Raw genomic sequence first — 15,166 nt, 5'->3', positions numbered from 1 at the left:
CAAATTCGTATCACTGTACATTTAATCTTAGGATCGAATACGTATCCTTTTTATCTTGAAAATTCAAAAACAATAATTGTCATTACTACATCTTTGATACTTCACAAAAACTTCATAGGTTTATTCTACAATATGAGATTTATATCTTCGAACCTAAGAGGTCGTTTCCTCCTCAACTTCATCCCGTTTCAACTGTTAAAATACTCTCTCATAGCCATCAAAGTGAATCGTCGTTAAATTAGAAAATCAATATGTTTATCCCATGTGACGCTTATTTATTTTATCGGGCATTCTGTGCCGAAATCACCGCTGTTTGCCTGTGGTCCCGACACAGTAGCGATTAAATACATATTCAAATCATCTGAAACGAACGGTTGTGCCACCACGATCGATGATCAAATAAGGGTGAACTATTTTCCGTTTTTTCTTCCCTTTGCTAGGAATATCACCCTCTACTCCATTATCCGATCAATATTTGCATACGACTAACGACGAATAAAGCGGTTAACGAAACAAAAATAAATAGCGTTGATTGGTGAAAACGGTCCATCGAACGATAGTAAATAATTCGTTAAATGAATCGCGGCTCGGTTAATCGCGAGGACCTGCTGGCGTACCAGATCCGAAACGGCCGAGCCAATTTTCTGCCGACATTTATTTGAAAGGTGCGGCTGTTGAATGCACAGGGTGTTTCCGAAAGTTGGTGTCAAATTTCAGGAGCACGTAAGTAGTACGCTTTGAAACAGGCAGGCAAAGTCGTCTTAATAAACACGAGTCGAAACATCGTTAGTTCCGGAGTTATAAGACGCTTTCAGCCACGAGCCTATAACATTACACGAGACTCTACTGCGTGAAAAAATCTTCGCGAACTGTAGGCAGCTAACAAATAAATAATACGTTCAACGACATGTATAAGCAAATAAGAGAGATTGGATTATTAAGAAACGATAACTTTCGAGATTGCGCAAGATCGAAATCAGTTCGTGCCATGTTAGTGTATGGAGTAAATTATATTATAACCGATCGTCATTTTCTTATCACGCAATATATCCGAGTATTGGCTTGTTGGAAAACGTTGCTGCGAAATTAAATTTCAAAAGAAATTGGATACTCTATTAAACAATACGATGAATTTTAAAAAGAAACTTATTATTTCTCTCAGCAACGAGTTTCTTCGAATTCTTGAAGCATTCAGTTCCCCGTAATTAAAACGAAAGTTAGAATCAGGGTGAGTATGTTATATCCAATGAATGGAATTGAAGATCCCAGACAAAGTTCGATACTTTTAGTCTGCTTTTCACCGCCCAGAAAGCCCGTAATTACCTTGATAAACACAAAACTTTCTAAATGCAAAACTAATTAACGAATTTCGGACTGTTCCCTTAAATTTCATTTTTCCACTGCATCAGACTCTTCTTACGCCATCAGGATCACGATTCGTTCGATCGTACCTTTCTACGCAACATTAACTGCCAAACAGGCCACAAATTTTTCCAACAGTCCAATACGTAATATACTTTCCTTTTGCGAAACGTCTTATAACTCCAAAATTAATGACAATTCCATCCACTACGTTCGCTACGACCTTTCTCCTTGTTTCCACGAGTACTACACGCTCCTAACGTTTGGTAGCCAACTTTCCGAAACACCTTGTAGAGTATGAGATTCATATGGAGCAATGGCGAAGTTTAATCAAGTGGATACAGATGGTCCTAATTGCGTACTTACTCCGATTTCCCCGTAATCCGGACGATCGGGCGCAGCCGGCAATCGATGTCCACTCCTGTGACCTCCTAGGGCCCCGGTGCCACCTACGCCCACGCCACGCCTCTCGTCGATCAGGAATATCTCCGTAAAGACGATCAAACCGAACACGGCGAAGAACATGACCACCAGCATGAACGACATGCTGGCTCGTTCCTTCAGAACGCCAGCGTTCACCCGGCTCCCGCTGAAACCGCTCCTTCGGGAACCCATCCTCCAAAGCTTCTGTCGACATCATCAGAGAAATTGTCAGGTCGTTTAGGTCAGTGTGTAGATCGATGGAGTGGAGGGACGAATTCGAGCGATTTGTAGGTCAGTGGTGTTCTCGAATTCGAGGATTCGTTTAGGTATATCATAAATTAAGGAAATGTTGCAAGCAAGTTACATATATATATATATATATATTAGGTTGTCCGAAAAGTTTCTTTCGTTTAATGAAGAAATAATAGATGTACAATGTTTTTTGTTTTATTGTCCCGTTTTGTTTGTTTGTCCTGTTGAGATAAACACCGCGACATTTCACAGATTTGGTTTGGTTCACTGTTGTAAAAAACACGTTTGCGAAAGAAAGACACTTTTCCGACAACCTAATATATATTCATGTATACATATATGTACATATATGTACAGATATGTACATGTTGGTAGATATGATTTTGTATGCAATGGCTACAAAATGTATTTGTACGTCATTGTAGCACTATTGTAGCACTTGCATAGTAATTAATTAAATTAAGCTTCGTATCGCTCAGTAGCGCTCACGTGTAACATATACAAAAATTATTGTCATATGACATGCAAGAAATATATATTTCACCTGCTAGTTGAATGTTCTAAATTTCAAAATGAAAGGCAATAACACAGCGTTCCAAGTAACGTCAAGTCAACCCTAAATAAGAAGGAAGAAATAAAGCGACTCTTAGAGTTTCTAAAAGGAACACAAATATTTTTCAATTAATCTAGCCGCAGAGAAGTAACTGCATTCACCACAACTGACGTGTATTTTAGGTATTTAACTATACTCACTGATACAATTTAAATATCGTGCATATTTATGACCAAACAATAGTATAATGGTAATTTAATGTAATATTGTATAAACCTATGGAAATGTAATCGTATACGACCGTAGTTACTATTGATCCTCGGAGGTAGATGCGATTCTAAGTAAATAAACTAAAAGCATTCATTTACATACTAATTGATTAGGTGAAATTTCATTTAGTAATACTTTCATATGACGTATACAAAAGTTTGATACTACGAAAATAAAACGTATGGACCTTGGTGAAAATGTGCCTCGTTAGAGAATAAAAGTGTGTGCAGGTATTTCTTCCAGCCATTGTGTTTTTAAGCGTTGCTCAGATTACTCATGAACCCAAATGATGTGAAGCGAAGCGAATTGACTAATGGCAAGAAGGATAGAAACCTAAAATAATATTTCAAGTTAAATGAATAACCGGTTCAAACTGTTGAAATGCTCTCAAGTTGCTTGAATTTGAAAAGCTAGAATGAGGTTTTAGCGAGACTTTCATTATGTGTGTTTTTTTTACAAGAGATTTAGGTATGACGAAAAAATACGCTTATCTTTAACTATATTTTACAATACTATACTTACATTACTATATTTACAACTTTAAAGGGTTATTTATGTAGAATGTTTCTATCATTGAAACCTATAGTTATATATTGTATATTGATTCAGTTGTACTCTTCATGTATACACAGTTTATATATATGTATATGTATATACGAATATATTCATTGTTTATGGTAATCGACAGTATACAATAAGACAAATTTCAACATCTTAAGGAATTCAATTAATTTACATGTTACTTGAAGCGCATAGCGTATAGTAAAATTCATCGAGTAGTTATACGTTGGTTAAATCCATATTTTATGAATTTCCAAGTTACCTCGATTTTTTTTAAGGGAAAGAAACAAATAAAAAGATTTATTCTCAGGCCCCAATTTTTTTTTACGTAAAGTTTTCATCTGGAACTATTTCGACATTTTTCCTTCCAACGTTGCCTCGAGAAAATAAGGTACCGATATTATAAAAGAGGTGTCACAATAAAAATACAATTTACATGAACTTCTGAACGGCAGTATACATTTTTTAATAACAATTTGAATTAGTTTATACATTATATCATGAGAGTGGAAATTCCAACGCCGAAATAAAACGAAAATAGCATCATAAAATCGCGTGATTCTATTATACGTGAATATTGAATAAATTATTTAATAATTTAATATTGATCCTTTATTTCTGTTCTCTACTTATTGAAATTTATAAAGTTTCCCCGAAGTCGTGGTAAATCCTTTCAAAAAGGAAGACAGTATTACATGATCACAGGCTCGAATGTGTGAAGTTTTAAAACTCACTTTCCTCAGTAATGTTATACATAAGTGATATCGGTCTGAAAAGCAAAGTTTCAAGCGAAAGTTTAGTCGTTGAAAAAGATTCAGGGCAAATTCGATCGAATATTGAACAAACGCCTGTTTTGTAGCACGAAAATAAATAGCTTAGAAGAAACGTTTCAGAAAATTTAGGTCTCATTCAAAAGTATATGGAAAATCTAATCTTCGTTACTACGAACGCATATTACGAAAATTTTAATTCTCGAATTATTATAAACTTCGAGGGTTTATAAAGTTTATATAAAGTCTATATGTACTTATGACTCTATTTAAAAATAATAGACTTAAAGCTAATGTAGCGAATAGAAAAATTAGTATCTAAAAATAGAGGAAAGGGAATTTAATTTTGAGAAACGTCCAATAATCTTTAAAAAAAGAAACTCGTCTAAAGCAGATACTTGCTATAGAAAGAGGTAATTTCTAAATATTTAACAGAATACAATTTTTGGAATTATTTCAATCCAATAGCTCAAATCCTAATTTAGGGTAGTTTTAATCCAATAGTTCAAGTTCTAATTTAGAATAATTCTAAATGCACACAATAAATGGAATCATTTATCAAAATGTTATTGCCTGTTTTATCTGCCACTATATTATCCTTAAAGTTTAGTAAAATCGTTATTAAGAATTTTGTACACAATATGCACTTATCTTTTCAGCGTAACAATGCAACAACAGTAGATACAACAATAGTATATTTATCGATTTATTTTCAATCATTGATATATTGAACATTATCTTTAAGAAACCATTTGTTTCCTGTGTAATGTCTTCACCCTTTTATTAAATAGTATCTTATTTTTTATATTAAAAAGTGGTTTACATCATACGACAAATAATTTATAACAGTATATAACAAATAGAGGAAATAATAATTTATTACTATTATTTTCACCTATAAAATTTTTATCCTCTCCTTTTATCTAGATTATTCTATTAAGACAAAAATTCAGCAATTATATGATATAGAAACAGATAGACTATAAAATCACATTAAATGCACATGTATATCACATTTGACCTAGTTTTTAAAATAATATCACTTTCATGTTTCAATAGTTTTCCTCTTTTTTACAAGCTAAGCTAGAATTATTGATTTTACTGGTAGAACGTGTCGAGAATCTTCAGATACTCCATCATTATATGAAACACGGTTGCATGTTCAATGTAAAAAAAAATCAATAACTGCATACGTAATCAATATCGAATGTTTGCAGACAGGCTTGATATTAAGTTGAAAAATTATTATTTTAATTGCCTCACAATGAAATATTCAATATCGATAAAATCTTTCCTGTTATTAATGAACTAAAATACGCACACGCTATCTATGTATTTACATATCATTTTAATTTATCCTGAATACTTTCTTTTTCTTCAAGTCTTAAAACTGCAGCCTAACAATTTAACATACTTTTAATAATTAAAATTAATAGTTCTTATCTCTGATTTATATCGAATATTATGAAAATTATAATATATCAAACATTCAAAGAAGCTAAACGCAATTTCGGATTTTATGCAAATTTAAAATCCTTTCGTTGTATGTTCAACGATAACAAACATTTTTATTAATTTTTTATTTCTTCAATTGTCAAGTTTCCCACTTAGAAAAGAAGAGTTGAACGCACAATGTTGGACTTCATGCAGATTTTATGTCAAAATTTCTTATACTGATGATAATTAAACATATTATATTTTCGACGTTCTTAGCAAAGAACGAAATATTCTAACTCTGACCTATTTGCTTTAGTAAATCAATTGACTACTACACAGTATAATTGATAAACGTTGAAAATGACGGACGCAGATCATCATTTCATTGAGGACTCGTAAGCTTCACACTCAGGTTCTAATTGACTCGTGAGTGTTGGTCAATAACAGCTACAGAGACAGATGACAGACAGTTTTTAGATCGTTCCTGGTAACTAGGTCACGATTTGCGCACCTGCTTTTGATCTCGTAATGATCAATTTCCTAACGCAAATTCAATTCGCAGATTCAGACCAACAATGTTACTTAAAAATGTTACTTAAAAATGTTACTTAAAAAGCTCTCAGAAAGCGTTTCACTGTAGTTCTTCGACTTTCCAAACATGGTTCTAATTCTAATTTAAACGTTGAACGAGAAATATCGAAGAACTGTAATTAGCCAGACATATTCGTATCTTTGCAATTATTAAATTCGATTTGCGTATATTTTCATTTGTATTATAATGGACGGTTTGCGTATATTTTTATTTGTATTATAATGGACTGTCATTTTTTAATTAATCACGTAATATCAATAAAACGCTCGATTATTACGTTATATACTTCTATTAATAAACACTGCAGAATGTATATCATTAAAATGCACTAATTAATTCTTACTACGGTGACTCACTGTAATTAAATTTTGATTAACTGTAATTAAATTATAACGCACTGAATAGTAGATACATTGAACATAGTAAAAATTTAAAGAGACGAATTTAATAAATAAGCAAGAAGCTTCTTGAAAAGTAAGTACAGTAAATATGAGTATACAAAGTATTTCGTTCATTTTTGGATACATTAATATTTGTGTCATTCTAATCTTTCATGCGATAAGTTTTACAAAATTAGAGTTGAAATAATATCTTTTAAATTAATCATTTTCAGATGCGAGTATTTTAATTTTTGTACAGGAAATAAAAAAATATAGGCTCATTTTATTTAAAATTCAGTAACAATGTTCATCGTTCTCCAAAACATCCTGAAAACAATTTTTTACATCGCCAAAGTAACTATATAATTGTAAAATATTAACGAATTCAGGATAATCGAAACATAATTGAATTATCGTAAAATGTTTACTTATTTCGTAAATATAAAAAGAACAAAATTGTTTAGTAACCACAATTATTAACCACAATTATCAATTCAAACGTAGCTAATATCGAGGAACTGAAACTAAGACTTCCAACATAATTTATTCATTCCCCGTTTTATTTTATGGACTGGAAAATTTCTCGACTTAATAGAAAACAGTTCTAAGATCTGTAAGGACGCCTATACCAAAAATCGAAGCAATACCATATCACGTAAAATAATAACTTTAAAAGATAAAAGTCTTATTTCTAAGACTAGTTTGAAGAATCAATAAGAGATACGTATTAAGGAATTATAATTTATAAAGAAAATTAAATTTCAGTTAATATGAAATATGCATCTTTTTATTTCATTAATAATTTCTGCATTTATATTCTTCCAAATTTAAAATGACAAATGCATGAGGAAATGCATATTTCGAAATGCATAAAAATTCTCACATCAAATCTTATATCAAAAATTAAAGTGGTTATTTCAAATATTATTTTATATATGAAATAGTAACTTTTTAAATATTAAATTTATTAGTTCTTACTGTAAATAACAGAAACCAATAAAAATGTAATTGTATATGTCTCGGTTAAAGTTTCAAAATGAAAAACTTTTAATTGTTTTCAATAATTTCCAAAAAGAATACCACAATTTGACCTCGCCGTTAAACCGAAAAATGTTTCATATTTTTATTCAATAATTGTTTCGTGATATACATCTGCTGGTTCCATCAACCAGTCAATTGGTTTCGTTTCACCGTTTTTTTCAATAACGTCATCTAATTGATTATTTAATGAGAAGGAAAACTCAGGACATATTTGAACGTTAAAGAGATGTTAAAACGAATATTAAAGTAAAAAGTATTTTGAATTAGAAAGCGATGGAATTATTTTGGAATTCCATCCGAACATTTGCCGGACCGCATAGGCGACATACTCAGACTTCGTAATAGAATGCACGTGGTCTTTAAACTTGCTTCAGAATTTATGTGAAACGTATTCAAATTCACCACATATTTCGGAGTAACACGAGAATTAACATTCCCACATTAAATTTATCGTTATAAATATTACCGTGATAGTATATTTTAGATAATATGTAACAGTGTTGTATTAAATTATAACGACATAGAAAACGAACTGCATACCTTTAAACTGTTTCTTAATATGAAAACTGTACGTGAACAACGTATCTTACACTTTTTGTGATTTTAAATTCAACACACAATGATATCATGGAAATATTTCAATATTTCAGGGTGTAAATACATACATGTATCTTCCATAGGAACAAGGTAATAAATAATTAACTTCTTTAAAATGATAAAAAAAAATATATATATATATAAACCATGTTTTGGTAAAAATGACAAATATTTCATTTCCTTCCATTAAACTACAGAGATTGACTGAACTTTAGTGTAATTGTACGTTTCGGTCCTTACTTCTATTACTTTTACTTTCTCAAACAGCCAACTAACATTTCAATAATGAATAAATTAAATTCAACGTTATTCAATCGCCTGTTTAACGGTATATTTTATTTCTTAATGAAGTCTCACCTTCTACCGATTTAATACCATCCAATTAACACCGATATCAATCAATTTTTCGATAAAACAACTTTTCACATGTAACGTCGTTCTAACTAACGAACGGGAATAAAGTGACTACAGTGATTCACGAAGGTATTTGAACATTCATCATAGAAAATATTTGTGAATATAAGTATTACGTGCGTTATAGAAAACTTTTTGATATTTCATGAACGTTCAAATGAGATACGACTACCGTAACTGGTAAATTGATAAACTGGCAAAATATCAAAAAGCGATCTGAATATATGCATAGAGGATACACGCATTTATTGCAAATGTATATTTAGTAAAAAACTAGTACGTATATGACACTATCACGTATGATTTCACTAAATACCGTGACTTACTAATATAAAAAATAATTGACTGTTTGAATACTTTGGTAATCTTTGTGGAGTATCTGCTTGCAATAAATAATTTTGTAACTTCTACGTTTTTTTTTAATTTTTGTAAATTTTTGTAAATTTTATCAATATGATACCTGTATCTATACCTATGCTAACGAAGTTTTAAGGTGGGATATTCAAGGTGGGGTGTTCAAGTACTTTCGAAAGTCGTTATACAATATTAAAATTTTCGCAGCAGAAAGGCTTAACTCTAATTTAATAACTCTGCATCTACCCATTATTTGAAATTATTTTTTGCAATTCAATATAATGAACTATTGCTATAGTGTAAAAACTTAATAATTGAGGCACTTTATTCTTCATTCTGTTATTCTTCATACTTGTTGTAAAAAAATTAACAGTGCATAATAACTTCGTTTTCCTTGTTTTTATAATATTTCAAACTATTAACCTTTAAACTGTAAATGTGTGTATTTCATGCCCGAGCTATTTCAACCGGATTGAATTTCACACAAGGTAATAGGCGGCGAACCTCCCGCTCCCCTACTTTCCAAAAAGAAGTTATTTGGTAAAAATATTATAACCTTAAATTAGAACTTTTGAACGTGTTATATGAATTTTAATGCGTTTTTTTCAACAAGTATTACCTTGAAAAATGTATCATCTGTTCATAAAAGATTCACGTTTACCGTAAGGTACCGTAAAAACGTTTACAGTTTAAGGGTTAAATAACTTTGTAATTTTTCAAGTATTGAATACGATTTAATACACTAAATTATTGTTATTGTGTAAAAATTTAACAATTGGGGTAATATATTTAGTTGTTTATTTATTTATATACTGATGTATCTTTATTTTCCATAATTCAATATAACTAAATATTTTTATTGTATAAAAAAAATTAACGTTGCTTACTATGTCCGTAATATTGCCCACTTACTAATTAAATATAATAGAACATCCCTATATTTAAGAAAAGATACTTCATGATGCTATTCATTGTTGAATGAATTACTCTGAATATTTAAGCAGAGACGAAGCTGAAAGGGCGATGTAACTTAATAGTACTTTAACTTAATTTTTTTTTTAGATCTAAATTCTAACTTAGTAGTAATTTAAAAAGTATACCGGAAATTAGAGAAGATTCGATAAAATTTATTATAGCCAGGATTACACGCGTGCTGTGAGAACTGAAAAAGCATCTTAAAACTGATATTAACGCGTGAAATGTTACTGGAAAGTTGCAGGATCTTCTAGGAAGTTAGAAGGGTAAATGAACAGTAGCAGGAATTCGGTAATTTGGTAGAAAACGGAAAGGGGCGGCGAGCCTGAGGTTCGCAACGAACCTTACCATCCATTACGCAATACATTCCAACAGCCGCCGACTATGAACTTTCGGACAATTAAAGATACTAGTTTCCTTAACAAAACTACTAATTACTATTTTAACCTTCTCAAAGTCTACGCTTTATACTATCGCCGTTAAGCTACTTCTAAATCTAATTTACCGATTCGTTTGTAAATTTCGATTTTGTTCAAAGTGTTGTATTTTAATTTCATAGAAATGTATAATTCTGGAAATATTTGGATCAATGCTTTATTAGAGCCGAATTTTATTAGAGTCGTGTTATCTTTAAAAATATAACATTTATCGATTTGTTTTCAAATTTCTATCTTATTCGTGTCATTCTGTAAATCTATAAAAGTCTGTAACTCTAGACATTGTTAAGTTAATCTGCCATTAAACAGACAGATTTTTTTATTAGCACAGATACGTTGCTTACAAATCGAATTTATCTTATTTCTAGATTTCTATTTTGCTTACGTCATACTGTAAATTTGTTGAGATTTATAAGTTGAGAAATTTTTCTTTTATTGAACAGATGGGTGTATTCTCGAATCTACATAAAAGAGACGCATAAATCTTTCTAGTAGTAATACCATATTCCGAAATCTATTTTATGAAAGATGTAAAAGAAACTGACCGGGAGAATCGGATAAAAATTCGGCAATCTAAGGCAATTCATCAAATTTATGAAATATAGTAACTGTTACGTTCTATTTAGTGGCCGGCGAGAAGGTAGGGTCAACTGACGTTTAATGCAACTGACAATAAGCTCCACTTTCGGCTAACCTGTTATCTGCGGGAATACTGGCACGGGAGAGGATTAAAGTTGTTCGAAAGTAAATTAACAATGTAAAATGATTTATTCAAATCTTACTCGATTTCGATATTGACAATTGACTGACGGATATGAAATTCTTCGGTTGGCAAGTGATGACTCTTCGATAGACAAAACGATAACTAACTTTTTGATAGACAAAATGATAACTGACTCTTCGATAGAACGAATAATTAATCTATAATATTCGATAGACGAAAGATAATTAATTTACTCGATAACCGAACGGTAAATATTCACGTACTGACGTGTCTGAGTCGCTACATTTATATCCGTCAGCGATGAAAAAACGTCGGGATCTTTCTTTTGAAAATGTTTGGGAAGATCCCCAACGTTTGTTCAACTGCCGACTTTGTTTACAATTCAAATTGTCTTAATATCGTTATAAAGACATAATATAAAAACATAGTTCGATGAGTTCTCGCAAGATACAGCTTTTAGCAGCTTTAACTGCCTTTCACTTCAAATACTGTAAACACGATTTTGAATAAACGTTTTAAATTACCTCGGTTTAAGAGAATTTATCAATTTTACTTTCGCGCTACGGATCGCGCGGGTCTCGGGACGTGACAGTAACTGTTATTAATTCAGGCATAAAATGTGAAAAATTCAATTTTCACCAAAATCTAAGGTTTACCGGCTGAAATTTGTAAATTCAGGATAAATTACAAATAGAATATTTACCACGAAAAAGTAATATATAAAGTTGAAAATAATTCCCATAGCGGAGTTAACAATACACGATAAAAATGCAGATTATTACAAATTAAACTCGCAATCTACGCATACTGGTCCGACGGAAATCAATTAAGGTAAGGGGAAAATGAAAGCCTCGTGCAACACTTAACTAAACGCAGCGAAAGCAGAAATCAGTGTTGAATTGGCCATGAAATCCCGCATTAATCGTCAAGCGGTGTTGTTGACATCGTAATTAGTCGAATCGGCGTTCTACCTTCGCTTCTTGCACAACATCGAAAAATTGTTTTCCGATAGCGGTGCAGCATCAGAGCAACGAGTTCCTCGCTGACATTACGATATGAATTCGACGTGAGGTTATCAGAAGCTATTCGATTTTCCTCTACGTTTAAACTGTATTTTAATATTAAATTTTATCTTGAGCGATACTGATTAGAATTTTTTTTTTTTATAAAATGTCACTCAAGGCGTAATTAAAGTAATTTAACGTAACCTGATAAAATAATTTCAAATATATAATTATGATGCGATAATTATTATAATAATGTAGTATACAGGGTGGGTCATATAAATATAATTCACCTCGTAATTATTCCGGGACTTTAGCAAGAATTATAACAAACGAATGTTACGCAATTAAAAACGGACTGTTCTATGCGATCTTCTCGTATCTCTTCCCTTGTTATCATTTTTCATTTCCGAGTCATTTTCAATTACGATAAGAGCCAGCCAAATTTTGTTCATAACGAAACTTATGGAGTTTACATACTTGAATTGACGCTTCAAATTACAAGTACATATTTTAAGATTTAGGAATCGTCTAGATACTTCTCCCTATTTAATTCCTTTCAAATTTCTTCTTTCTACGGAATCATGTAAAACGTGCAGCTTATAAAGCGCAAACCTGGTTAGTCGTGAGAATATGCGTCAAAGACTCATTAGTGCTTGTGATAAAGGCAGAGGCATTTGCTTTTTACAAAATATGATATAGAAAAGAATATTTCCTAAGAAGAAATTAGAGAATTAATTAACGTTCAGAGGAAACAGGAAAGGATATTTTTTATAAAATATTACAATATTACAATATGAATAAGCAAATATACTACAGACGTCGTTGATAGAAAATAGAAATAGAAAACAATACTTTTCTGTTTTTACCGTTAGAGCATGAATTCCCTAAACAATAATTATATACATATCTGCAGTATAATTTAGATTTCGGTGCGTTGACGTGTTCACCGTGTAAAAATCATAATTCAAAATCATAAAACATTAAACGAAACTTTCTTTACAATTCATACAAGGTTTATACGTACGTAAAATTTTACAACATAAATTTTGGGCGAAAAGTTACGTCGTTAACGTATGAATAATGAAATAATGAAATGAAATAATGAAAATTTGAGCAACAGTAATCATATTAATTAATAGAATTTCTTTCTTTATGCTTATCGTACATATATTATAACACATAATCACATTCATTGTCAGACGAACTAATAAAATTATTAAATTTCGATGAAAGACAGGTTCATTTACTAAAACTTGCATAATATGCGAGCGTGTAACCTGCATCATGTCTACCTTAAATCTATCACGGACTTCAAATTTTCATATTCTAAATATGAAATTCATACTCACTTTCGTTCCAACAAACGAAAAGAGGCAAACATTTGATATATCAATATTGGTTAATATAGCATATTGGTACATATATACACGCCCCTATGAACCGCATAATAGTCAACTGAGGTCAAAGGTGAAGGTGGTTTTGATCAGGGACAGAGTTTATTTCTGACGACGAGGAGATGCTACGTTGTTACGTTGGTTGCTATCTATACGTCATCAAAAAATCACACCAAAATATGAAATTTGTTTAGGTTAGATTAGAAGGTAATTAAAAATTATTTTCATATCCATCCAAGGCCGCAGTTTTTGGCTTTTAGTCTGCAAATAATCATAAAATACATTTTAACAGCTTTTCCTGGTTTTTTCAAAACTCCATTTAGGGATCCTATCCGCTTATTTTCATCCGATGATTAATTTTTCTCAGCACCTCTCCTCTTTGTATAAGTCTCTGTAGAACGTGTATTTTTATGCTGATATATCAAACAAATCCCCAAAAAAGATTTTCAATGTCTTAGGAAAAACAAATACGGTAGAATTGAAAATGATCAAATTTGTCGTCTTCGATGAAGAACGTTATTATCGAAGTTGCCCAATGAATTCTAATCCTTCGATCGTTTGCAAATTTCGAGAGGTTCAATCCCACATTAATCGAAGTCATACACTAGCTACAACAGAATTAATGTTTGTTTATAGAGACAATGTAAATAGTACTTCTAATCAACGAGATATTTATTTTAACAAGTGCAATTTGAACGTTTCTGGACAAAGAAGACTATTAGTGAAATTCAATGTATACGTAATCAGAGATAATGCAGATGTAAACTAATTGAAAAACGAATAATAAAACAACAAAATAAATACAAGAAGAGATTCTAAAGCCATGAGAATCGAAAAAAGAAAGAATTTTCTCATTTCCAGGAGATTCTTGCTACAAATAAAAGAAAAATTCTGAATATTTTCTTCTTCTCTTAATAATATCTCATTTATGCTTAACAAATTAATTAAAAGCATTATCCACCCTTTTATTACACAACTCTCTTTTGATTCTTTACATTAATAAACTTTGAAATTTTACTAGCTTAATATATCCAATATATTATGATATATAATACAAAATTATCTGGTAAAAACTTTATACAAGAAAAGAATTATTATAACAATAATAATTAATCTTCGTTATACTCGGACTAAACGAAAATATGAACAATGCAATTCGTGTTATGTGAATAAATGTTTAAAAACATCTCGTTGGAAGGAAAATTAGCTGGGAGGAAGGAAAGCTTTCTTTTGCTAATATCCCGATTCAACGTTGTTACAAGGTCGTTACGAAGATATTAGCTATCAATTCAAGCTTAGGTGTAAGATTTTTTCCAAGATAAGAATTCTGTTACACGTACATTTATCAACATGAAGACTTTCCTATATCAAAGAGTGCAATAAGAATAGGAAGTCATGTAATAAAAAGGAAAAGGGAATTAAAAAGATTCGTATACGTATCTACAATTTTATAAAACAACTGTAATCTTTCTTTATCAAAAAGATTTATACAGTCCTTGCCTATACAAATATGCATTCTTTCCTTGTTATAAACGTCGTATATCGAAATGCATGCTGTATACGGTTCTTGTGGGCAGATTCCCTTGCGTAAATTTAAATAGAAGCAATATCCACTTTGTAATT

General features: G+C 31.0%; 1 protein-coding gene across 2 annotated transcripts in view; it reads right to left on the bottom strand.

Moving 5' to 3' along the window:
* LOC132904506 (beta-1,4-galactosyltransferase galt-1) overlaps window positions 1-15,166 on the bottom strand; it is a 149,959-nt gene that overhangs the window by 51,510 nt on the left and 83,283 nt on the right. For both annotated transcript variants that reach the window (XM_060955071.1, XM_060955070.1), the window contains one exon: window positions 1,729-1,989. In XM_060955071.1, the coding sequence (XP_060811054.1) occupies window positions 1,729-1,977 (249 nt within the window). In that variant the 5' untranslated portion in view covers window positions 1,978-1,989. The remainder of the gene's footprint in view (window positions 1-1,728; window positions 1,990-15,166) is intronic.

The sequence above is a fragment of the Bombus pascuorum genome, chromosome 2 (genome assembly GCF_905332965.1).
Source record: "Bombus pascuorum chromosome 2, iyBomPasc1.1, whole genome shotgun sequence".
Taxonomy (NCBI): Eukaryota; Metazoa; Arthropoda; class Insecta; order Hymenoptera; family Apidae; genus Bombus; species Bombus pascuorum.
The sequence above is the reverse complement of the archived record's forward strand: the minus strand, read 5'-3'. Positions and strand labels throughout refer to the sequence as shown.